Source organism: Panthera pardus, unplaced genomic scaffold (assembly GCF_024362965.1).
Source record: "Panthera pardus isolate Hobbes unplaced genomic scaffold, ASM2436296v1 HiC_scaffold_13, whole genome shotgun sequence".
NCBI classification, from domain to species: Eukaryota; Metazoa; Chordata; class Mammalia; order Carnivora; family Felidae; genus Panthera; species Panthera pardus.
The window spans coordinates 142,451,264-142,478,822 of NW_026526688.1; the positions used below are offsets into that span (position 1 = coordinate 142,451,264).

Consider the following 27,559-nt stretch of genomic DNA (forward strand, 5'->3'; position numbering starts at 1 on the left):
TTTAACACATGATGGGAAAGTTACTTTACCTTTCTAAGCCTGTTTCCTCATCTTTAAAATGGGAATAACAATAACTCCCTTAATTCTGTATTCTTTTGTTTCTGTTCTTCCCTTGCCTGTCATAAGTTTGTTCCTGTCTACTGAGCTAAACCTTACTCTTCTTTCCATACCTGTGATGGTCCTAAAAATATGTTCACAAATTCTTTGATGCTCTTCAAGTTTAATTCCCTTCTCCTTAAGTATGGCCTGGTTTTAGTGAGTTGCTTCTAACTAGTAGAAGAATATGGCAGAAGTGACGGTACATCATTTCCCAGTTTAGGTTATAAAATGACTGCAGCTTCCACCTTGGTATTCTGATTCTCTGTTTCTGTTTGCCTCTGTCTCTCTCATCACTTGTATGAGGGAGCTAACATGAACAGCCCTTTGGAGAGGCCCTGTGGCAAGAAACTGAAGCCTCCTGACTACAGCCACACGATGAACTTGCAAGCAGGTTCTCCAGGCCCCTCATGGCATCAGCTCCAGCCAACAACTTCCCTGTAGTCTCATTAGAAACCCTGAATTAGAACTACCCAGCTAAGATACTCCTGGATCTTGAGCCTCCAAGACTGTGTAAGACCCTAAATACTTGTTTTATACGGCTGTTATTTTGTAAATATAAATTTGATACACAGCAAATAATGCCACATTCAAGTTTATAAAAGCACCCCTGATCAACAGAATTTCTCCTCTGTTTACCCATAGCATTCTGCATAAAACTATTATAAAACTTTTCATGTTATATGAATAATGTTCGTTAATGCGATTGTCTCACTTGCATGGCTGAGAGCTGCTTGAGGGTGGCCATCTTTAACTGTATTAAGTGTAAAAAAAAAAAAAAAAATCACACTCAAGCCTGGCACATAAAGGACTCTTACAATAGTTAGCCTGTTAGTGTCTCCAGTGTCATACGTTGATCTAAGTAAGTCTTTTGCAAATATTTTCCCGTTTAATCCTCATAAAAACCACGAGACATATTATTACCCTCATTTTACAGATGATGCAGATGATGAAACTGAGGTCAAGTTATAGAGAAGCTGATTAACTTGCTCACAGGCACACAGCTAGTAAATGTTGCTGAATTACAGAATGAATGAATATGTTTCTTACAAACAGGACCATGTATGACTCACCTTCCATACAGTGCCTAGCCCAATATGCGACTGGGACTCAGTATTTACTAAATCACCGTCTGGTAATAAAAGTAGCTTAGCTATGTGAGAAAGAAGTTTTGGAAACCCTGATTGTGGATAATTTCAATTGATTCCCCAAATAGTTCTTTTCCTTTACTTATAAGAAGGGTTGCAGTAAACATATGTTGTGATGAGACTAAAACTTTGGAAGATATTTACCTCTCTGTCCATACATCCCCCATAAATGTTTGACAAGAAACAATATGTATTGGTAGTTTGATTATATTAGATATGTTTAAAAAGATTTTTTTCCCTGAAGTTACTAAATTTGGTCGTTCAAGATTCAAAACAGTTTGTGAAAGAGTAAAGTGGCGGCATTTGAATGGTGTATTTTTGTTCCAACAAGAACAACAAAAGAATATTTCTACTGAAGACTCTTTGACTTACAAATTTAAAATAGGTGACTGCTGTTTGACTTCTGAGGCCCTTCTTAATGAAGCATGCAACCAATGATCCCTTTGGGTGAGGTCTTTCTAAATTAGCACCTGAATATGAAAAACCTAAACTAAAGCCAGCTTGCCTTCAGAGTTGGTCAGTCTGGAAAGCGGCTTGTGGCTTCCTATTTTTGAATTTTTGACTTGTTTTGTCTGAGCCCTTTCTCCCCACTTACTAGTAAGTAGGAGGTCTTTATATTATTTGATTTCTCTTGATGTCTATTTGGGAGGTTTATTCCTCTTACATTCTGTCACCATAGTGATTAATGAAAACATATTTTGGAAGCTGTAAAAAGGATCCTTAAGTGTAAGCAGATGCTAAAGATGAGTGGTTATAGTGGAAATAAATCATTTCCTTGGTTCCTGTAGGCCTCAGTATTTCTCCCTCAAGACAGTACCTTCATAAATCTTCTGCTGGGAACATTATCCTAAAAGTTTCATTTAAGACAAAGGAGACCAGAAATTTCTGTCATTAAAGATTTAATAGCCTGTCTTCTATACTCATAAAAATGTAAGCAGTGTACTTCTAATTATTTTTCTTTAAAGATTAAGGACGGCAAACCATTTTCTGCTCATCAACTTGATTCCCTTCAGTTGTCTCACTTTACACTATTTTGCATTTCCGAACAGAGCATTTCTTATGACAGTAACACTGTTTCTCAGGTGTTTCCCTACTCTACCACTCTGCATTTGGAGCAAGGCAGGTTTATTATTTCAAGATTCAATATTCCAGTCATGAACTAAAACAGGTCTAAGAAAATTTAATAACCCCCTTTTAAGCAGAAATCAACTCTCTAGAAATACAAATATAAACTGCTAACTAAAAACTTAAAAAAAAATTATGTGTTCTAAGATTAAAGGCAAGACAAAAATAACCAGAGGGTTAGTATTTTTGTTCAAAGATTTAATGTAGGCCAGAAATATCCACAGGGTGAGGCAGGAAAGGGTAGTAATTGGAAGCACACCAGGCTCCAGAGTTAGACATCCTAGGTCTGAATCCTGGCTATGCCTCTTCACGCCTGCAGATTTACTTTACCTCCTTATCTTCTGTAAAATGGGGACAACAAAAAATACCTACTATCGAGGAGGAGGAGTGCTGTGGGAATAAAAATGAGAGAATGCAACATGAGTGCACTGCCTGTACATAGTAAGTAATCAATGTATTTTAGTTATTATTATTTTCAAGTGCCATATGGAAAGATATTTATTTTTACTATTAGGACAAAAGGGAAACATTTCTAAAAAGACTGAAAAAAATGAAAAACGATGAATTTCTTGCCAATACACAGATATTAATATATTTACTTCATATGCCTTATTTCTTTTCTAAGGGAACTTCAAAGGCTTTCCTTTTTTACAACTATACTCACTGTAAAAGCAATTTCACAATTATTAAGAAAATAGAGATGTTGATTGCAAGGTCTTATGGGTGAACAGGGTAGAAGAAAGTTGATAGTTTTTGTTGGGACAACTGAAACTTGTTCTTACCACCTATTAATTACTTGAAATTCCGTTTATAGTATTGTAGATTAAATTGTCACTGGCACTCTGACAGACAGTAAGACAGTTTTAATAAACATAAAGTTCAAAAGGGTTAAGTACATAATGAAGTAGAAGCTCTTAAATGTTCCCAGTTACATTTTAATTGGTTTAACCCCTCTGCCAAATGGCCTGGCAAATTGGTATTCATCAAAAGCCATGAAGCTGTAAGTACTATTGGACCCAGTAATAACCCAAAAAAGGTCACAAATGAAGATGTTAATTGGATTCTTTTTGTTTCTTTCATTTTTTTTGACAACTGCATTATTGATATATAATTCACATTTCATTCCATTCAATTAAATGTACAATTCAATAGTTTTAAGTATATTCGGAGTTGTGCAACCATCATCACAATCAATTTTTAGAACATTTTCCTCAAAAGGAAACCCAACATCCTTTGGCTATCGTCTCCCAATTCCATCTTTGCAACCAGTGCTAAGCAACACTAATCCTTTATGCCTCTATAGATTTTCCTATTCTGGACATTTCATATAAATGGAGTCATTACACTAAGTGAAAGAAACCAGGCACAAAAGACAACATACGTTTTCAAGGATCATCCATGTTACATCATATATCAGTACCTCCTTTTTTATGGCCAAATATCCCATTGTTTAGATGTACCACATTTAATCTATACATTTATCAGTTGGTGGCCACTTGTGATATTTCACTTTTTTGGCTATTATGAATAATACTGTTATGAATATTCATGGACAGGTGTTTTTTTAATTAAAAATTTTATTTTTATAGTAATCTCTACATCCAACGTGGGGCTTGAACTCACAACCCTGAGATCAAGGGTTGCATGCCCTACTGACTGAGCCTGCCAGGTGCTCCCCATGAACAAGTTTTTGCTTGGGCATGTTCTGATTTTTCCTGGCTACATATCTAGAAGTAAAATTTATCATGATTCTTACAGGAGTGAAAATCATGGTCCAACAATGTAATTATGCTGTGCTCCCAAAGGTATTATGCAGAAGTGTTACACTCTCAAAAGTATTCTGCAGAAAAATGTTTCCCATGTAGAAGGAAAACCACATAGTAATATGGGAAAAGGCCACATGAAGTGAAAAAAAAAGCAGGATACAACTCACTTAAAATCCTTCCTGGGCTTCCCATTCTCTGCTCTGTCCTATGGACCTGTGGTCCTCGGTTCTCTCCCCCTCAATTCTCAAGACAGCTATATATACTACCTTTCAGAGATTTTTAGAACATCTCAGCTTCAGACCCTTTGTACATGTTGTTTCATCTGCCTGTATCACTTTTTCCCCACTTCTTTGCCTAGTGGTTTCAAGTCTCATCTTAAATGTCACTTCCTCAGAGAAACCTTCTCTGATATCCCTAACTAGGCTAAGGTTAAGTGTTTCCATTGCAGTCTGCAATTTTCCATCTTAATACTTTTGAATCTGGTAATTTTTTAGTAATCAAATATTGAGAGGTTATTAAAGGGACAGGGACACAGGGTGAAACAAAATATGCAAGATCCCTGTCATCCTAGATCTTGTATTTTAGGGTGGGAATACATCTACATGTATACAACTCAATATACTGGGTAATTTTATTCTTCATTTCATTTTATTTTATTCCAGTGTAGTTAACATACAGTGTTATATCAGTTTCTGGTGTATAATATATTCAACAGTTCTATGTATTACTCAGTGCTCACCCAGTTAAGTGTACTATTAATCCCCTTCACCTATTTCCCCCATCCCCCCCCCCCTCTGGTAATTCATTTGTTTGTTCTTATAGCTGAGTCTGTTTTTTGTTTGTCTTTTTTTGTTAGCTGTTTAGTATCTTAAATACCACACAAGGGATATATGTCTTTCTCTGATTAGCTTATTTCACTTAGCATTATACTCCATAAATCCAACTATGTTGTTGTAAATGGCAAGTTCATTTTTTATGGCTGCATAATACTCCATTGTGTGTGTGTGTGTGTGTGTGTGTGTGTGTGTGTGTGTATACACTATATCTTCTTTACCCACTCACCTATCAATGGACAGGTGGGCTGCTTCCATAGTTTGGCTATTGTAAATAATGCTGCAATAAACACATGGGTGCATATATCCCTTCAAATTAGTGTTTTGTAATCTTTGGGTAAAAATGTACTGAGTAATTTTAGATAGTGATAATCAGATTAATGTTTATCCTGTTTGGATTGTACACTCCATGAAGGCAGGAGCTATTTCTGTCTTGGTTACTTCCAGTTTGCTAGACCTTAGCACTGAGTCTAAGTGCTGAATATGCTCAATATAATTTTTGTCAATGACTGGTAAAATAGGCCTATAAAAAATAAGAGCTACTCCTGTAAATAGTTGACTTTGAGGGCTTTTTTTTCCTTTCTGTAATTTCACATATTCTTTCTATAATTGCAGCAACTAAAAGATGAGCCCAAAATTATCATAGGTGAATGAAAGAACCTCAAATAAAACACATTTATATGTCCCCACACACTCATTAAAGACCTGGTAATAAAACCTACTCAAATACTCAGATGTGTTGGTTAAGTGTATAGAATTCCCTTGGCGCATTACCAAGAAGGTTCCCCACCATCAGGAGTATAATTTACGGTTGTAAAAGACGACTTTAGCACCCAAGAAGGTGCTTATGGATATGAACCTCCGAACTGCCAGATTTCTAAAGCCCTTGAGAATCTACCTCCATCCACTATGCGCCAGAGAAAAACCGCAATTCTACTTATACGTAATTGTCAGACACTTTTTTGCGAGGTCAACAAAGAATGCAAGATCTTTACACAACAGAGTACCAGCCCCTTCCCAATAAACCCTTCTTACAAGCTCTAGAGACCTATTAGGTTGGATAAAATCAGGTAGCTCTGGGGTCTTCCAGGAGGGCATCCAGACAAAACCCCACCCCCCAAGCGGAGCTCTCAGCCGCCTCTTTCTTCCCCGGGGCGCATGCGCAGCGCACTCTCCGGCCACCGCACGCCTCTGCCAGCGAGTGGAGAGCTCTTACGTCACCGTGAAGCTGATGATGTGCCCTTCCGCTTCTCCAAGGAAAATGAGTCCGTGCACTTTTGACCTCCCTTGGCATACAGAAAACGTCTTCCTTTCTTCCACCCCAGTGCTAAAGCCTTCTCCCTCCCGTCTCCAACAGCTCAGCTTTTTTTTGCCGGGCTCCTCTGTACGTTCGTAGGACGAGGAAGGCGGCGGAGAGGAAAAACGACAGGGCACGAGACCAGTTCAGCCTTGTTTACAGGGAGTGAGCAAGAATAGGAATCGGTCCGCGAGGGCGGAGCCGAGGAACCGGCACTTCTTCCTTCCCTCCCCTCCCTCCCCAGCCTTCCCCGCGAGCGGACGCGGCAGCGTTTCTGTCTCGCTTTTTCTTATTTTCCCCCCCCTTCCCCTTTTTTTTCCTTTTTCTCCCATTCCCCCCTTTTCACCATTTCCCCTCGGAGGCGCTTCCCCCGGGCAGGGGCAGAGCCGGTCTCACCCCCCGCCTCTCCCCGGCCCCCGCCGCCCTATGGCGAGAGGGAACCCCCTCCCCACCCGGGCACTAGCGGCGGCGGTTGGAGGAGTGGGACCGGCGGTGGCCGCGGCAGCCTCAGGTCCGGGGAAGTCATGGAACTAATTCGCTGACCCACCGGCCACAGCCGTGCGTCCCGCTCGATCGCCAGCGCCCGCGCTCCCCCGGCCCGGTTCCCCCTCTTCTCCCTCCTCAGTCGGTCCGGTCCTCGTCCCGCGCGCCCCGCCGACGCGCGCTGAGGAAAATGGGGTGGTAACGGGCCCCCGGATGACCCCGCGTCACCACTGTGAGGCCTACAGCTCCGCCGGGGAGGAGGAGGAGGAGGAGGAGGAAGAGGAGGAGAAGGTGAGGGGGTGGGTGGGGGGGGACTCGCGTCTCCGCGCCCCGCGCTCGCGCCCCGCCCCCCGCGCCCCCATTGCCCCTCCACCCAGTGCCACTCGAAGGGAAGCTCCGGGAGCCGCGCTCCCCGGTTGAGGCCCGGCCCCCGCCTCCCCCTCCAAAGGAAACCTTCGCGACCACCCCCCCACTCCGCCCTCTCCACGCCAGAACGGTTCAGCACCTGCCCAGTTTGTAAACGGCACTGCTGTGTTCCCTTTCGGGCTAGTTTTTTGTCAGCGAGGAACTTTTTTGTAGCAGCAGCAAATTGTCTACTTTGGTGCACTGGGCACCTCGAGCCTGTGTAACACACAAAGAAGGAGACACACCCCCACCCTTAGACTTCAACGCTACTGCGGGAGCCAAAGGAAGATAATTGACATTGCAAAGCGGAATGAATGCCAAACGATCCGTTGAACGGCCAGTACTGCGGGCACTCGCGGGAGGGGAATGTTACCCCGGGTGTGAGTGGGTGGGGGAAATTGGAAAGGAGGTGAGCTAGAAAGGCGGGGTTGAAGTACCCGAAATTTTGAAAAGAGGACAGAACGGCCCCCTCTTGAGCTCGAGGTTCCTTTGCAGGTCATTTGGGCAAGGGTTGAGAGTTGGGTAGCAAAGTAGTGGAAGGTGTTCCTGGGGAGGTAGAATGGAGTCACTGAAAGCCTCTGAATGTCAAGCTCAAGTCTTCAGCTTTTTTATTCTCTCAGTGGAGAGCGCCTCAGCCTTTGAGGAGCAGGGTATGATGTTAATAAATAACACTTGTTGAACCTTTTTATCTGACGGCATTGTTCAAAGCAGTTTGCAACTCACTGAAGCCTCAAAAGGACTCGTGGTGAGGCAGGTAGTTCGGGAGCCTTAGTTTATCCAAGAGGAAAACTGAGGGTCCACAGGATGAAGTAATCTACCCTGTAGGTGACAGCTAGAGCCGGATGGCCAGAATTCAAACCCGAACAGCCTATGTTGTAGACTCTCTTTACCGAAAAATGCATTTGTTGAAAACATTAACGATAGGATTACCTGCTTCTGCTTTTTCCACGTGATTTGTGGTAGATGAGATAGAAGGTAGTGGACAAATAGGTGAAGAATGAACAGGGTTTAGGTTTGCAGATTTGGAACCCGAAGGATGGGAGATTCTGAACTTCTGGACTGGGATAAATTTCTTACTACTGATGTAGAGCAGACTAGTTAGAATCAGCATGTGTGGGGAAGGCACGGTAGCGATGATTTGCAGCGACGAATAACTGGGTTTAAGCGACAGTGTGACTCCCAGTAGGTTAGAATGGAGCTCTACGATGTTTTTTGGTGAAGATTGGAAGCTGAGAGCGTGTACACGTTTTATTCCGATTGTAAAACGCTTTAAAAACGAAAGGTACCTTTCTGTACCTTTCTTCATCTTTAAAAATGGGTTTAATAATACCAACTTTGTTAGGTTGTATAAAGATTAAATGAGTTCATATGGTGTAATAAATACTTTGAACAATACCTGGCTGAGTTGTAAGCACTGATTGCTTTTTCTTATTCAGAACTTAAGCATAAGCTATTTATTAGGCATAGTGCTAAACTCTGGAGTGTTTGCTATCAAAGAACTCAGGGTTAGTGGGAGAGACAGGTCTATCACACAGCAGATAAATTCAAAAGTAGGATTATGTCCAAGTACAGATGTGAGAAGGCAGGGTACTATTTACAGACCTGTGCAAATGACAGCTCTGTAGAAAGGGAGGTGCCAGCTAGAGAAGGACATTTCGGGTTGAAAGAACAGTGTGTGGAAAGGCATGGAGCTAGGGAAGCAAACAGCAGGCTGTTTTGGAATTACAAGTACCTGCAGTTCTTTATTAGGTTAGGAACATAAAGTCAAGATGGTCACATTAAAATCCCTCTTTTTAGAATAGGAACTTAGTTCCAGAAGTCAGCATCAGTACAGAATTATTTTAATGGAGTCGGTGTTATGGTGATAATAAAGATAAGAATTCTGTGTTAATAAAGTTTCTGTTGTTTATCCAGCCCTGTGCAGCACGTTTTCTTAGAAGAGCAGGAGGCTCTGTATGTAGATTTGTAATATAGTTTATGCTGTACAGTAGGCATTTTATAAACTATTCACTCATACATTAAGTTATTTGATAAACATGGAGAAAGAAGCAGCAGTGGTAAGTGAAAGAATGGCAAGAGAAATGTGAAACTACTGTAAAGTTAGAAGTGTATGGAATATGCCAACCAAAACAGTCTTTTTGTTTCTTAGTTCCTAGAGACTTCTAGCTGTCTGAGCACTCAAAGTTTTGGATGTAACTAATGGCATAAAATAATAACATATACATAACCATAAAGTTCTAGTATTTCAAACAGTAAAATTATATTTTAAGTGTATTTTATTCTTTTTAAAAAAATTTTTTTTAATGTTTATTTTTGAGAAGGAGAGAGCGTTAAGTGAGGGGCAGGGAGAGAGGGAGACACAGAATCCGAAGCAGGCTCCATCCAGGCTCTGAGCTGTTAGCATCGACGGGACATGGGGCTTGAACCCATGAGCAGTGAGATCATGACCTGAGCCGAAGTTGGACGCTCAACAACCTAAGCCATCCAGGCGCCCCTGTATTTTATTCTTCAGCAGGTTTCATTATTCATCTAACTTAATCTATTTTACACATCAGAAAACAAACTTGTACATTATCAGAGAAACAAAACTCAAGTTAATGTTTTCTTCACTGTACCATTATTTGTCTTACTAGAATCTTAAAAAAGGAACCTAAAAGGTGTCCTGGTAATATAAATACTTCCATAACTTGTCTTCTGTTGGGGGGGGGGGGGGAGGTTTTCCAACATTCTTAACTTGAGAGTAATTTCAAAAAGAAACCCTATTCCTAGATTCATCTGTCATTAATATATCACCCCACTTGTTTTATCATTTATCCTCTCTTTCTTTGTCGCATATATATGTTGCATGCATTATGGCCCTTTACTCCTAAGTATTTTACTGTGTATTTCCCCAAAAATACGAATATTCTCTTATAGAATCGCAGTAAAGTTATCATTAGTAAGTTTAACATTGATAACATTTTTTAAAAATCTTTTTAAAATGTTTACTTTTTGAGAGGAGAGAGCATGAGGGGCAGAGAGACAGAATCCAAATAGGGTCCAGGCTCTGAGCTATCAGCACAGAGCCTGGCATGGGGCTCAAACTCCCAACCGTGAGATCGTGACCTGAGCTCAACCCGACTGAGCCACCCAGGTGACCTTAACATTGATAACATCTACTTTAATTTGTCTGTTCCCATTATGTCAGTTGACCCAGTAATGACTTTTAGCAGTTTATCTTCCCACTACAGGATTGAGTCTACGGTCAGATACTGAACTTCCATTTTTCTGTAGCCTCTGATCTGGAATATTTCTGCAAGTGTCCTCCGTGCTTTTTTCTTTCACTTGGATTATTTATGTCTTATTTTTGAAAGATAAAGGAAGTTTTAACTCTTTATTTTTTGTTACATTCCCCTAGTGTGAACAAAGAATGGTTCCTTTATTTACTCATTTTCATGTGGTGTATTACATAAATTGATTTCCTGAATGTTAAAGCAACTTTGCAGTCCTGGGCTAAATCCCACTTGATTATGGTGTATAATCTTTTTTTTTTTTTTTTTTTTTTTTTTTGCTAGTATTTTGTTAAGGAATTCCACATCTGCATTTAGAAGAGATGTTCATGGGGCACCTGGATGGCTCAGTCGGTTAGACGTCTGACTTCGACTCAGGTCATGATCTCATGGTTCATGGGTTCGAGCCCTGCATTGGGCTCTGTGCTGATAGCTCAGAGCCTGGAGCCTGCTTCGAATTCTGTGTCTCTCTCTCTCTCTGTGCCCCTCCCCTGCTTGCTCTCTGCCTGTCTCTCTCTCTCAAAAATAAATAAAAATTAAAAATTAAAAGAAGAATAGATGTTCATCAATAGTTTCTAGTGCTATTGTTTTTGCTTCACTGGCCTCATAAAGTAAGTTGAGAAATGCTCTTTATTTTTTGGAGGAGTTTGTGAAGAATTTTTAAAATTTTTCTGCAGATGTTTGGTAGAATTCACTAGTGAAGCCACTTGGGCATAGGCTTTTCTTTGACAATTGTTTGTTTACTGAATCAGTTTCTTGTATGGCTGTTCAGCTTTTTCTGTTTCTTTTGAAGTCCATTTTGATAATCTGTGGTTCTAGGTGCTTGTCCATTTCATGCAAATTGTCCAATTTATTTGCAAACAATTCATAAAATTTCTTTATAATACCTTTTATTTCTACAGCATAGGTGGTAATGTCTTCTCTTTATTCCTGATTTTAGTACTTTAACCTTTCTGTTTTTTCTTGGTTGGTGTAGCTAAAGGTTTGCCAATTTTGTTGATCTTTTCAAAGAACCAACTTTTGGTTTCATTGATTTTTCTCTATTTCTCTATTCCTTCATTAATTTCTGCTCATATTTTTTCTGATTTGCTTTTGGTATAGTTTGCTCCACTTGCACCCTATGAGTTTTGGCATATTAGGTTTTCTTTTTCATTCATCTTGAAGTATTTTCTAATTTCCCTCATGATTTCTTCTTTGACCCAGATTCCTTTGTTTTAAAAACAATTGTTAAAGCATCTAAATATTTGAAAGTCTTACTTAGAATCTTAACTGTAGAAGATTGAAGAACAGGAATCTCTTGAATCTGAGGTTACTCTTTACATGATTTGATGCTGTGCGTGCATCTCTGTCCCCTATTCATCCGATTTAAAAGTAATTTTCAAAGCAAACATTTTGAGGGAAGAGTAATCACAGGGGCAGCTAGCCATTGGAGAATGTTGAGAAAGTTGGGGGATCCTGGTGAGCCACCCTGTTGGGTATAGCTAATGGAATGAAACAGGTAACTTTCGACAAGAGTTAATTATGTACTAAAATGGTAAAGAAGAAGCCTTAGAACCAATGAAGTTTAATCTCCAACTAATATAGGTGTTTTTTTCTAAATATCTCTTAACAGATGGTCATCTAGCTTATACTCCATTTCCAAGGTTAATATTTATATCTGCTTCAGATGAAATTATAGTGACTTTGTTCATCTAATTTTAGAGAATCTGGGAAAACTACCAAGGCAACAAAATTAGAATCTCAGAACACCTCAGCATAATGTAACAATAGTTAGAATCTAATAAGGTGACTCTCCTTCAAGATGACTTTTTTTAAAAAGAAAGAGTATATTTATGGTCCTGAACAAGGTCCCCTCTACCTTCAAAAAAAGGGCACCAAAACTGCACGCACAATGGAGTAGGGCAGGTGAAGAGAATTTGCCTGAGTGTACCTTAGTAAGTCTTAAGAGTTGTAGTTGACCATAAATTCTATCTGAATTGATAGTGTGATGCAGACTCCGAAAAAATAGCTAATGATCTTAGACTGTATCAATACTTAAACTGGTGCTAATTTAGAAGAACAGAAATCATGTCATGTGAGGAAACCTTGAACAGTTTTACAGCTATGAAAAAGATGAGTTGGTGGGCATGGTAGCCGCTTTCAAACATTTGAAGGATTGGCTTGTGAAAGATTAGATTTGGGTTTGTTTGTTTTGCTTCTTGGTTGTTTTTGTTTTTTGCCCCAAGGATTGAAACCAGCCTTTGGTTGAGTCCCAGTTTTATCAGGGTTCTATGAGTGATAAAAAGATAATATTGGTAGGTATCATTTCATTATCCTATAGTTTATTATTTCATAGGAGGTATAGTGGGAAGGGATAGAACCTGGTACTGGCACAAAAACAGACACATGAATCAATGGAACAGAATACAGAACCCAGAAATGGAACCACAAATGTGTGGCCAACTAATCTTTGACAATGCAGGAAAGAATATCCAATGGAAAAAAAAAGACAGCAAGTGTTGTTGGGAAAACTGGACAGTAACATGCAGAAGAATGACCACTTTCTTACACTGTACACGAAATAAACTCAAAATGTATGAAAGGCCTAAATGTAAGACAAGAAACCATCAAAATCCTAGAGGAGGACACAGGTAATAACCTCTTTGACTTCTCTGTGGCAACTTCTTACTAGACATGTCTCAGAGGCAAGGAAAACAAAAGCAAAAATGAACCATTGGGACCTCGTCAAGATAAAAAGCTGCACAGTGAAAAAAACAACAAAACTAAGAGGCAGCCTACAGAATGGGAGATGATATTTGCAAATGACTATTGGATAAAGGGTTAGTATCCAAAACCTAGGAAGAATTTATCAAACTCAACACCCAAAAAACAAATCTAGTGAAGAAATGGGCAGAAGACATGAACAGACACTTTTTCAGAGAAGACATCCAGATGACTAATGGACCCATGGAAAGATGCTCAACCTCACTCATCATCAGGGAAATACAAATCAAAACCACAATGAGATACCACCTCACACCTGTCAAAATGGCTAAAATGAACAACTCTGGAAATAACATGTTGACGAGGATGCAGAGAAAGGGGAACACTTTTGCACTGTTGGTGGGAATGCATAGTGGTGCAGACACTCTGGAAAATAGTTTCTCAAAAATACCCAAAAAACAGAAACTACCCTGTGACCCAGCAATTGCACTGCCAGGTATTTATCCAAAGGATACAAAAATGCTGATTTGAAGGGGCACATGCACCCCAATGTTTATAGCAGTACTATCAACAAAGTATGGAAAGAGCCCAAATGTCTATCAACTAATGAATGGATAAAGAAGATGTGGTATATATATACAACAGAATATTTCTCGGCAGTTAAAAAAAAATGGAATCTTGCCATTTGCAACAGTGTGGATGGAACTAGAGTGTATTATGCTAAGCAAAATAAGAGAAAGACAAATAAGATTTCACTCCTATGTGGAATTTAAGAAGTGAAACATGAAAATAGAAGGGAAGGAAAAGTAAGAAAAACAGGGAGGCAAACCACAAGAGACTCCTAATTACAGAGAATAAACAGGGTTGCTGGAGGGGAGTTGATTGGGGGGAATGGGCTAAATGGGTGATGGACATTAACGAGGGCACTTTTAGGGATGAGCACTGGGTGTTATATGTAAGTGATGAGTCACTTAATTTTCTTAAAACCATTACTATGCTGTAAACTAACTTGGATTTAAATTACAGAAAAGAAAGAGTACCTGGAGTTGAGGATAAGGGTGGCATGGAAATTGAATAAGTTTATTTGTTTAAAAAAATTTTTAATTTTATTTAAAACAAATTTTCATGTCAATTCTAGACATTTAAATTTTTTTTAAATCCCATAAATCTGAAGTGCATACATAATATACACAGTTGAAAAATGAAATTGTTATATAAGGTTTATAATGAAGAACTGCAGTCTCCTGCTTCTGGACTTCTCACCCTTTTCTCACTTTCTTGAGGTGAATCTCTGAGCACTTATCTGTTTCTCTTGTTATTTAAGATATTTTCAAATAACTTGCCCTACTGTTTTTTGATATTTCAGTTTTAGATAATAGTTTTCCTACTGTGACATGTAAAGGGGTGGCTCTCGTTTTACCTTGTAATACCTCTCATCTTCTCAGTGCAGTTTTATCTGTTTGATAAAATCCCTATTTAGTATATTCATTATTGTTATGTAAATGTCGATATTATTACGTTTGCCTTCTTGCATAATCTTTTTCTGATGTTAATTACCCTTTCATTACCCTTTCATTTCCTTAGCTTTTATCAAATCTAGTTGAGTCTTGCCACATCTTAGCTTCTCAATCCAATTTTCTTTTTATTTTGAGAGAGACAAAAGGACAGAGTGTGAGTGGGGGAAGGGCAGAGAGAGAGAGAATCCCAAGTAGGCTCTGTGCTGTCAGCACTGGGGGTGGGGTTGGGGGGGTGGGGTTGTGCTTGATCTCACAAACCTTGAGATAGTGACCTGAGCTGAAATCAAGTCAGATACTTAACCAGCTGAGCCCACGTAGGCACCCCTCAATCCAATTTTCTAAGCATGGTTGTACCTCTCAGTCTCTAGTTTCTTTTTCTTTTCTTTTCTTTCTTTCTTTTATTCTATTATTTAAAAAAAAAACAAAAAAAACAAAAAAAACTTAAAGACCTTTCTCCTGGACTTTCAGTTGCACTGCACTGATCTGGACTGTTGCTCTTTAGACTTGCTTATTTTAGGGTGCCTGTCACTTTATTGTTGAGTTTTCTAGATGATCACTCTCTAGTAGACTTTCTGCAGTGATACAGATGTTCCTTTTCTGCACTATCTGATGCAGTATCCACAAACTACATGTGGCTATTGAGCATTTGAAATGGGGCAGTTGTGACTGAGGAATTATATTTTAACTTCATTTAATTCTAATATAAATAGTTCTGTGTTAGCGGACACTGTATTGGAAGCACAAATAAAGGCGATTTCATACTGATTATATGGGTATGAGTGGGATATAATGCTATGGATTTCATTTTTTTTTTAATGAAAGAAAAGGTTAGTAACCTTTATCTGATTAGATTTTTAAGAGGAATATTTGAGATAACTACTTCTAAGAATTACTAGTATGAAAATCCAATGACTTAAAGTTTGTTGGCACAATTTGAGATGTAATAATATATTTTCTTCAGAGTCTATAGGTTCTATCAATTATATGTCCGTGTTTTTATTGTCTTTACTACTGGGTTTCATATTAAAAGTGAATATGTTTAGGTAACATAATTATTGTAACGTTTTAATGTATTTTAAAGACCTATGAAATCCTATACTGCCTTGTAACATTCTTATTTTGTTTTATGAATTGCTTAATAAGAACAACATATTTGTACAATGCTACATGTACTCTATAATTAAAGAAAAAGCATTGTTTTATATTTGATTTTATAGGTAGCTACATCAAGCTGGGAGGCAGGCAGATCCAAAGGATATCATGAAGTTTCCAGGGCCTTTGGAAAACCAGAGATTGTCTTTCCTGTTGGAAAAGGCAATCTCTAGGGAAGCCCAGATGTGGAAGGTGAATGTGCCGAAAATGCCTACCAATCAGGTAATAATTTTTCTCTTCACTCTAGATAGATGACTTAGAAATAAGTGTACTACTCTCATATAGTGGTGTCTTGACACTGCCTGGGAGAAATACATACTATTAAAGGATATGCTCTATTTTTTATTTAAGAAACTTCTTGTTTCATTCTGAAACAAGAATGAACTTTTTGTTAGCTTTTGTTATCTGAGTTACAGCTTTAAGAAGATACATTTGTTCTCTTTCACTATAGCCCAGTGCTAACACCAATAAGCCTTCTTTATTTCTAGGTATATAGTTAGCTATGGAAGCTGAAATTATCTTTAGTACACAAAAATTGTTCTTTCTTTCTTGAATATTTATAAGGGGTTCAAGTAAGCTACTAAGATAATGCCAATGTTGGATGCTTCTAGAGAGATAGGCTTCTTACCACTCAATTACTATTAGCCATATGCCTTTTCTTTTAGAAATGTATATGCTTCTAACATATAATCCTATTAATGTTTTTTTTTTTTTAACAAATAATTATTCAGTTTATGCACTTCCAAAGCTTATTGTATAAGCTCTTTTTATCCCTAGTATCTTGCATTGTGCTTGGGATAAAGAACAGTGGCCAAGAAATTTTGATCTGTGTAGGTAAATGAATAGCAAATATCTGAGTTCCTCCTTTGTTGGTTTAGGTTAACCTTTGTTTGTAGGTTTTTGAAATCTAAATGCATCTTCTAATTCTAACCTATTTCTGTCATTCTTTGTCACAAGCTGATGAAAAATGTTTTGCATTTATTGTTACTTACTTGTCATTTAGCAGATTGAAATTAGTTATCTGGAGTGTGTTACCGTATTTAATCCTTTGAAATAGGTAATAGTCCCTTTGCTCAAGACTTTATAATTATAATTTTTTTTAACGTTTATTTATTTTTGAGGCAGAGAGAGACAGAACATGAATGGGGGAGGGTCAGAGAGAGAGGGAGACACAGAATCCAAAGCAGGCTCCAGGCTGTAGCTGTCAGCACAGAGCCTGATGCAGGCCTCGAACTCACGGACTTTGAGATTCATGACCTGAGCCGAAATCGGACGCTTAACTGACTGAGCCACCCAGGTGCCCCAGGACTCAAGACTTTAATAAGTAGTAGAGTTATAATTTGAACCTGAGGTAGTTCTCTTCCCATTATACTTTGTTTTCAGTTTTTACTTTTATGTACTTGTGTGATTTTTAATTTTTTTATTACTATTTTTTTAAAGTTTATTTTGAGAGAGAGCAAAAGAGTACAAGCTGGGAAGGGGAAGAGAGAGGGAGAGACAGAATCCCAAGCAGGCTCTGCGCCATCAGCACAGAGTCCGATGTGGGGCTCAATCCCATGAAACATGAGATCATGACCTGAGCTGAAATCAAGAGTCGGACTCTTAACCAACTGAGCCACCTAGGCACCCCATCTTGTGTGATTTTTTTTAGATTACTTGGGAATTCAGTCATTCAGTAAATGTTCATTAAGTATCTGCTACATTCTGAGCACTTTAAGCATTGAAGATACATCAGTGAGAAAACTGAAATTCCTGTCCTTATGTTCTGACATTCTGGTATGCCTCAAAGCTTAAATACACCTGGCTTTAGAACCATTTCTTTCTTCCTTCTTCTGCTGTCTCCTTGAGTCAGCATGTAACCAACAATAATATTCTTTTACAACATAGTCTTTAAAGGTGGTACTCTACCAAGATTATAGTATATTGCTATGTTATCACTTAACCTGGCCTATTTCTATAGGTGACTTAGTAAATACTACTGAGGTAATACCAGAGAATAGAACAGTATTAAACTTCTAAGAGGGAATACTTAAGGATTTGCTTTTAGTAACATCAAGTAGAAGCCAAAGTTAATTCTCAAATGTGGATGGGCTTGTTCTGATGGAGATAGGGAATAAGGTAGAGATAAGAGGAAAGAGCTGTAAGGGCTGGAGCCACTTTCTATGGTAACCCCCAAGGACACTTCTGTATTCTAGTTCTAATTTTTTTATTTTCTTCTATCACTCTTCACGGACTGGCTTTTTTACTTCTTTTTCCACTATTACTTCTAATCATGTTTTCCCTTCTTGATTTCTTGCATAAAAGAAACAGTCTTGTTGTTAAGCCATATACATACTTTGTCCAACTTTTCTAATGTTTTTTTAAGTGCTGGTAAAAATGGAAAAATAAAATATTTTAATTTTCTGCTTTGTGTCTTTCCTTCAGTTTCCTTATGTTTCTTTCTCTACCTAAACTGTACCTCTGGATCACTCTCTTACAGTTCTCTTTTAATCTGCAGCTCGTATCCCCAAGTTTAGAACAGAGTGGTCACACGAGAATGTTATACACCTATCACTCCCTGTGTGTGTGCTCCTACAGCACTTTTTACTTCCCTTATAGCACACAATATTATAATTTCCTAATGATGTGATTGTGAGTTCTTTTGGGCTAGGGTTGTGTTATTTTATTTACTGGCATATAATAGACATATAATATAGTAGTAAACATTTACTGGCATATAATATAGTAGTAAACATCTCATTTCTTTGTAATTATTTCAGGTTAGAGAAGTTCTTTTACATAATAGTACGTTCAATTACACGATAATTTTGTTATATGAATTTGGGGGAAAAATTGAAGACTGGTCAAAGTGACATGCACTTTCAGATATTCTTTATTTTGCTAAAGTGCTTTTCATATGCAAAGACAAAACTATGCTTGAAGCCGTTACTATAAAGATGGTTTTCATTAGAAGTTTGAAACTCTAAGGAATCTTCAAAGGCCATATAATTATGTAGTTTCCAATACATGATCTCGAGCCACTGGGCTTCTGAGTGTATCAGAGTCACCCAGGAGACTTCTTACAGAGATTCCAGACCTCACTCAGACTTCTTGGGCTTGTGGTGGCAATTATGGAAATATGTATTTTAAAAAGCTTTATAGTTTTATTAACATGAATTAGATTTGGGAATCACTGATTTACTCTAACCACACAGTAGAAAAGTTCTCCTTCTAACATCTCTGGTAAGTGATTCTCTGTTTTGGATATTTTATTCATTCTACTATGGAAAAACTATAAATTATTGTCAAGTTTTTCCTAAATTGAACCTGAAAACTCCTTCTTTCTAGTGGCCACTTACTGGTTCTAGTTTTGTCCACTGGAGCAATACAGAATAAATCTCCTTGTTTTGAGTGGTAGCCCTTTATCTATTCAAAGATGTGTTAAGCCCAAAAAGTCATCTCTTTCCCTTTCTTTTTTCTTTCTTTCTTTCTTTCTTTCTTTCTTTCTTTCTTTCTTTCTTTCTTTCTTTCTTTCTAATTCAAGTTAGTTAACATACAGTGTAGTCTTGGTTTTAGGAGTAGAACCCAGCGACTCATCTCTTACATATGACACCCAGTGCTCATCACTAAAAGTGCCCTCCTTAGTGCCCATCACCCATTTAACCTATTCCTCTACCCACCTCCCCTCCAGCAACCCTTAGTTTGTTCTCTGTATTTAAGAGTCTCTTACGGTTTGTCTCCCTGTTTTTATCTTATTTTTGCTTCCCTTCCCTTATGTTCATCTATTGTGTTTCTTAAATTCCACATAGGAGTGAAATCATATATTTGTCTTTCTCTGACTGACTTATTTTGCTTAGCATAATACTTTCTAGTTGCATTCACATTGTTGCAAATGGCAAGATTTCATTTTTTTAATTGCGAGTAATATTTCATTGTATGTATATATGTACACACACCCCACATCTTCTTTATCCGTTCGTCAGTTGATGGACATTTGGGCTCTTTCCATACTTTGTTGTTAGTGCTGCTATAAACATTAGAGTGCATGTGCCCCTTCAAATCGGCATTTTTGTATCCTTCGGATAAATACCTGGCAGTGCAATTGCTGGGTTGTAGGGTAGGTCTGTTTTTAATTTTTTGAGGAACCTCCATACTGTTCTCCATAGTGGCTGCACCAGTTTGCGTTCCAAATAGCAGTGCAAAAATGTTCCTCTTTCTCCGCATTCTTGCCACCATGTGTTGTTTCCGGAGTTGTTCATTTTAGCCATTCTGACAGGTGTGAGGTGGTATCTCATTGTGGTTTTGATTTGTATTTCCCTGATGACGAGTGAGGCTGAGCATCTTTTCATGTGTCTGTTAGTCATCTGGATGTCTTCTTTGAAAAAGTGTCTGTTCATGTCTTCTGCCCATTTCTGCACTAGATTATTTGTTTTTTGGGTGTTGAGTTTGGTAAATTCTTCCTAGATTTTGGATACTAACCCTTTATCCGATAGTCATTTGCAAATATCTTCTCCCATTCTGTAGGCTGCCTCTTAGTTTTGTTGATTGTTTCCTTCACTGTGCGACATCTCTCTTGTTTTTTAACCATTTTTTGATTAAGATTTCTCTCGTACCACCCCAGGGTTTCTTTTTCAAGATCTACTCTTTTTAGTGTGTTTCTTAAGTTGTGATCTTTCAGTTGTAGTTAATAATAAGCAATGAAGTGAAACTATTACTTTATCTTGGTTTGATAATTTCATTAAAGCAGCCTAAATTTTGTTTAGTTTAGTTTTGGCAGCAGTGTCATGTTGGCTTATTGAACTTGTTTTTAAAGCCGCCTTTTTTTTTAAAACATTTTTTAAAAATGTTTATTTATATTTGAGAGAGAGAGAGACAGAGGGTGAGAGGGGGGAGGGGCAGACAGAGAGGGAGACCGAATCCGAAGTAGGCTCCAGGTTCTGAGCTGTCAGCACAAAGCCCAATGCATGGCTCGAACTCACAAGCAGTGAGATCATGACCTGAGCCGAAGTTGGACGCTTAACCAACTGAGCCACCCCGGTGCCCCTCCCTCTCTTTAAATACTGCACTGCCTTAGTTATTATAGCATTATAATAAGTGTTTGGTGGCATAAACTTTGTGTTTTTCTCAAGATTGTGTTGGCTGTTGTTAGCCCTTTGCTCTTTGAATATATTTTAAAATGCACTGGTCAGTTAAAAAGTTTGGGGAGTCAGTTACTGAATCTGTCAGTTTGGGGAGAATTCTTTGTAATATGAGTCTTCCATTTCATGAACATAGACTATCTCGCCATGTTCTTTAAAGTTGGTCCTCCGGAGCATCTGGGTGGCTCAGTCCGTAAAGCATCTGACTTCGGCTCAGGGCATGGTCTCACGGTTCATGAGTTTGAGCCCCTTGTCAGGCTGTGTGCTGACAACTCGGAGCCTGGAGCCTGCTTCAGATTCTGTCTCTCTCTCTCTCTCTCTCTCTCTCTCTCTCTCTGTCTCTAGCCCCACTTCCTCTGCTTGTGCTCTGTCTCTCAAAACTGAATAAATGTTAAAAAAAAAAAAATTAAAGTTGGTCCTAAGTTTCTTTTAATAATGGTTGGTAGTTTAGGTTTATTTCTAGATATTTGAGTCTTGGTGAGGCTATTACAAATGGTATTTTAGATTTTTTATTTTTTTAATATGCTGTTTCTGTACACTGGTATATGGAAATAAAATAGCTTTTTATATATTGATCATACTAAATTAGCTTACAGACTGATTTGTATTTTTTTTATTTAAAAAAATTTTAATGTTTATTAGTTTTGAGAGAGAGAGCGCATGAGCTGGGGAGGGGCAGAGAGAGAGCGAGAGACACAGAATCCGAAGCAGGTTCCAGACCTCCAGCTGTCAGCACAGAGGCCAAGGTGGGGTTTGAACTCACAAACCATGAGATCATGACCTGAGCCAAAGTCACACTTAAGCAACTGAGCCACCCAGGCATCCTGGACTCATTTGTATTTTTGTATATTATACATAGACATGTTTACTGTAAATAATCATGGTTTTGTTTCTTCCTATCCAGTTCTTAATACTTTTTATTTATTTTTCTTGTTTTATGGAATTAGCTAGGGCCTCCAGAATCCCACTGAATATAAGCAGCAAGTATCTTTGTCTCAGTTTTAGTTTGAGAGGAAAGTTTTGAGTATTTCACCATTATGTATAATATTTGTTATATATTCTTTAGGTCATCTTGATCAGATTAGGAAGATTATCTCCCTTAATTTGTCAAGAGATTTTTTTCTAAATAGGTGTTAAGGTTTTTTATTTACATCATTGGATTTTGTTAACAGTGTGCTTAGGAATTTTGCATTTATATTCATGGGTAAGATTGGTTTGTGATGCCTTTTGTCAGGTTTTCATAATAAAGTATGCTGGCTTTGTAAAATGAATTGGGAAATGTTCCTGCTTTTTTTAAAAAAAATGCTCTCTCTCAATTTGTTTAGGTCGGTGTTACTTCTTTCTTAAAGGTTGGCAGGTTCCACTGGGGGCCTAGAGATTTATTTGTGGGAAAGTATTAAATAATTCAATTTCTTTGGTAAACGTGAGACTAATCAGGTCTTCATTTAAATCTTATTTTAGTTTTGTAAATTGTGTTTTTCAAGTAATTCATTTATTTCATTTAAATTGTCAAATTATTTGTGTAAAGTTGTTTAATATCATTTTTCTTTTTTTTTAAAGGTAGAGAGAGTGCACACATGAGCAGGGGAGGGGCAGAGAAAGAGAGAGGGAGAGAGAGAATTGTAAGCAGGCTCCATGCCCAGCACAGAGCCCCCACATGGAAGTTGATCTCACAACCATGAGATCACGACCTGAGAGTAAATCAAGAGTCAGATGCTCAACCAGCTGAGCCACCCAGGCAGCCCTATAATATCTTTTTAACATTGAAAAAGTTCATAATAATGTTCTTTTTTCATTTACTTATTGATTTGTGCTTTTTCTTGATTAGTGTTTCTAGAGATCTGTGGATTAGTCTTTTAGTTCTGTTGATACTCCCTGTTGTACATTTGCTTTTTTTTTTTTTTTTTTTTTTTTTTTTTTAAGTAGGCTTCCCACCCAGCACAGAACCCATTGTGGGGCTTGAACTCAAGACTGTGGCATCCAGACCTAAGCTGAGGTCGAGTTGGATACCTGAGCCACCCAGGCACCCCACACATTTGTTTTCTTTTTAAGTTTTGCTCTTTTTTTCATTTCTTGCCTCTGTTACCTTTGTGTAATTTGCTGCTCTTTATCTTGAAGTAGATGCTTAAAAAATTGATTCTTGTATTTTAAGATACACATTTAAAATTAAGGTTTCCTCGAAGTGTAGTTGTTCAACCATGTCTCATTTGCCTCACATGGGGTTCTTAATTTCAGTTACTATATTTTTTAGTTCTAGAATTTCCTTTTGGATTTTTTTTATAGGTATCATTTTTCTAGTGAAATTCTTCATTTTTTCATTTATTTTCCTGCTTTTCCTCTATTTTCTTGTATATTAAGTCCTTTTTTTCCTTTTTTTAAAAATGTTTATTTATTTATTTTGAAAGAGAGCACGAGCAGGGGAGGGGCAGAGAGAGAGAGAATCCCAAGCAGAGGCTCTGCACTGTCAGCACAGAGCCTGATGTGGGGCCCTGTCCCATGAACCATGAGATCATGCCCTGAACTGAAACCAAGAGTTGGATGTTCAGCTGACTGAGCCACCCACGTGTCCCTTAAGTCCTTTTCAAAGATCTAGGTCTTTTTGTTGCTATCCCTTTTTTCTCTTGGTTTTTGGTCACTTCGTTCTTTTATCATACCTGCTTAATTTTTCTTAATTAAGTTTTTAATTTTAATTCCAGTATTGTTAACATACAGTGTTAGAGTCCAGATGTACAATATAGTGATTCGGTATATCTATTCCTTATTCAGTGCTCATCGAGATAAGTGTATTCTTAATCCCTTTCACCTATTTCACCCATCCCCCCCCCACCATCCTCCCCTCTGGCAACCATCAACTTGTTCTCTGTAGTAGAGTCTGTTTCTTGGTTTGTGTGTCTCTCTCTTTTTCTCCCCTTTTGTTCGTTTGTTCCATTTCTTAAATTCCACATATGTGTGAAATCATATGGTATTTGCCTTTTTCTGACTGACTTTGCTTAGCATTATACTATATAGCATACCCAATAATTTTTAATTGGATGCTGAACATTATGAAAAATTGTAAAGGCTCTAGATGTTTTCTTGTTACAGAAGGGTTCAGTCTTTTTTTGGTGGGCAAACTGAGTAGGAGATGAATCACTTTAACCCAGTCAGAGATGGTGCTGATTGAAGTCTGGGCAGCAGTTGGGTATGGCTTCATCTCCCTATGGTTTGCCCCCCTCCTAGAGTGTAACCAAGAATTCCACCTGAGAACTTGGGAGGTTGCTGAAGGGTGCTGAACTCATTCTTCCTTTTCAGAGGCTTTTGCTTAGCTTCTTACATCTCTATCCTTCCCAACTTCAGAATTTTATTCAGAAAATTTCATTCAAGGGATTCCTGGGTGGCTCAGTTAAGAGTCCTGTTTTTGGTTTCTGCTCAGGTCACGATCTCATGGTTCATGAGTTCAGGTCCATGTCAGGCTCTGCACTAATAGTGCAGAGCCTGCTTGGGATTCTTTCTCCCTCTGTTGCCTATCTCCCACGTGCTCTCTAGTTCTCTCAAAATAAATAAATAATAAACTTAAAATTTCATTTCAAAATTAAGGGGGAAATCAACTGAGTGTCACATTTAGTTCTCTGACCCTCCCTGTCCCTCTAGGTTCTTGGCTCCTCAAGTCTCCATATTTTGTCTCTAGCCCTATAAAAGCCTCAAAAGCTCTGTAGGTTTCCTTGCCCATACTCAGTCTTTTGGCATACTCACAGGAGGGGCAGATGCCCTGAAGGAAAACTACTATAGAATATTGATTCCTCTCATTTAAGGTTTCCCCATACTCAAAAGTGAATAGAACACTCCTGTGAAAACTTTTGTAAGCTGAAATGTTGTAAAGTGAAGAAACAATTACCATTAACTTATCAGGGAAATTTTTTGAGTGTTCCTAGACCATCTCTTTGGCTTTTCTGATACCTTAGGACACATCTTGCTAACAGATGGACAAAGTAACTCAAGATAGTACTGATGCTCTCAGACAATGTTCAAAGCCATGGTGGCTTGATGCTGAGATACTGAGTGTAGTTCTGGGGAAAGGAGATTGGCAGTACCGATCTGCTGCTCTGGGTGTACCATCACCATCTCCTTAACATCTTGTTGCAAAACAAGTGCTGAATGCTGTGTTTACTTTTTGCCTTTTTTCGTAAAAGTGAAAATTCTCTTCAGAGTTTTTCATGTACTAATGTAGATTTTCAGTAAAAGCTAAGTGACATAACATGGACTTTTGAAATTTGAGGATACCTGTACCTCGCATCCAGGATCTTAGATCTGCAAAGCCTGGTGGTCCTAGAAGTTTTGATGACTTCAAAACAGGTGGTGGTGGTGGTGGTGGTGGTGGTGGTGGTGAATAGCTTTTCTAGTTCTCCGCTGGACTGTAGGTTATTACCTAATCTGTCATAGCAAAAAGCAGAAATGTAACTTTTCTTAATGTTCAACTTTAGAGATGTGACAGGAGAGGCTGTGGGAGCAGAGGAAAGTACTTTGCTCAACTAGAATTACTAGGAAAAGTGTAGTGAGGAGTGACCATTGAAATAGCTCTTCAAGGATAAATAATAGGACAGGTAAAAGAGAAGGGGTGTGTTCCAACCAGAGGGAACAGTATGAACAGAGGAGCAGTGATAGAATAAAATAACATGGCAGAAGCAAGGAAGGACTATAAATATACAAATGCTATCCTTACAGTATGAATTTTAAGGCAGAAAGAGATGGAAGGTGAGTGAGGCTGGAGAGGTAGATCATAGGGATTTGTATGCCATGCCTGGGGGATTGTACTTAATCTTTTAGGTAATGGTGAGCCTTTTAGAGTTTAAAGCTGGGGAGGATTTGTATTTTAATGATCAGAATGTAACATGTGAAATATAAAGCCCTATGTTTTACCAGGTTGAATCAATGCATTATAAATTCTCTTGAGGATTGGCTGTTAACCAATGAACTGAACTCTCTTAACCCTATTTGAGGAATCCACGGAAAAGAAAACATCCCTTGATCAAGAAGTACTATCTGCGGTGGGCAGGCAGTTCTGCTTTCCTTTCTTCCTTCTGTCCTTCCTTCTGAATGGGATTACTTAGACACAGAACTTAATTTTTCTAAAGCTATCCTAATAATATTACTGTTTCATAAGTACATGCTTGAATCGATTTGAAAAAGTGATGTTAGTACGACTTCCCTAAGAGTGAGTCTTAAACTGTTAACCTTTTGTGAGTTTTTTGTTGTAGTTGTTATTTTTGTTAATTTTGACTAGTGATATTAATACTAGCCATGCAGGAATGCTTTCTTGGCTCTGTTCCCAAATTTTAATATAAGATGTAAAGTCTAAAGATCCTGTTATCTCTTTTATAACTAGTTGTATTATACTTGGTTTAAAAATTATATGTAATATTTTGTAAATTTTTTCTGGCATCACTAGAGCATCAGGTATTTTTAGAAGTGGAAAGAACAAAACTAGTATTTTAAGTGCCTTTTGCATTCTGTTTCTACATTTAGTTTTATAGCTACGATATGAAATCTATATAACCATGTTCCCTATGTTACATACTCTTATAGCACATTATGTTCATCTTTTGTGGCACTTCTTACAGTTATATGTTTGTGTTATCTGTTTAATTCAAAAATACCAAATAAACACACTATGTAATATAATTTATGAGTTAGGGATCTTTTTCTCCTCTATCCCCATTGTGTAGATGTCTGAGCTGAAGGTGGAATTAATGGTGTCTTTGTTCTTTCATTGATACTCTAGATCATTGTTCTTTCACCTCCCTAAAACCTCCCCAGTTCCATCAGATTCTGTCACCATCTGTTTCTCCTTGCATGAATGTATTTCCATGTCATTGATTTGTTTGGATGGCTTGCTTAACATTACTTTTCTGTTTTGGCATTTTAGATAAAAGCTCATCTTGGTAGGAATTTAATTTCTCTTGAATGCTTAAGTCTCTCCATATACAAGTATCGTGACTGCCTTCATTTGGCTCTCAGGGAGCCCCTAGACCGGAACTAGTTCTTAAAGTAGCACCTGAGGGCTCTGTGGAAAATGATATATTATAACCAGTGACTATGCTAACTGCTTTTTGACTCAGGGCCTAGCTGTCAGTCTGTGTCTGCTTCCTCTCGCCTTTCTCAAGAAGCTCCAGCTCCAGATGATAATGTTTTGCCACCTTTTTGAGACTCTTTGAGAGAGAATTGAAGCTCCTGGTTCTAATAGCGTAACTCCAGTTTCCTCTGTCATGTTGGACAATAGTCTGTGCAGGATATAAATTCCCTTGCTACTCTATGCACCCAGAACCTGTCAAGCCCATAGCTTCAGTTTCATGAACTGCCTTATGTTTCTTTTTGATCAGTGGCATTATACCACTGATTCTCAGAGTATCTGTTTCTAGCAGTCTTTTTCACCCACCTTGATTTTATTTGTAAGTCAGAAGAGCTTAACAATAGGTTATTTCCTCTGCGTTAACATCATTCCTATGCTTCAGAGTAAAGTTCACAGGCTTAAAAAAACAGCTCTTTTCCGTGCCTTTAAAATGATCATATTGTTTCCTCACTTTTTAAGATGCAGATGTGTTGTTGTCTCTTATAAGAAGCTTTCATTCTACTTCCACACAGGACCAAGTGCCCTTCCAGTATGCTCCCTTA

At 38.2% G+C, this 27,559-nt stretch overlaps 1 protein-coding gene across 2 annotated transcripts in view; it reads left to right on the forward strand.

Moving 5' to 3' along the window:
• Positions 1–6,483: 6,483 nt before the first annotated feature.
• The window catches only part of CCNI (cyclin I), a 35,201-nt gene continuing 14,125 nt past the window's right edge, over positions 6,484–27,559 (forward strand). The window contains exons 1-2 of one of the 2 annotated variants that reach the window (XM_019466870.2): positions 6,485–7,039; positions 15,860–16,016. In XM_019466870.2, coding sequence (XP_019322415.1) covers positions 15,903–16,016 — 114 coding nt within the window. In that variant the 5' untranslated portion in view covers positions 6,485–7,039; positions 15,860–15,902. Of the gene's footprint in view, positions 7,040–15,859; positions 16,017–27,559 lie in introns of both variants that reach the window. The other variant, XM_053901470.1, reaches the window with a different exon arrangement.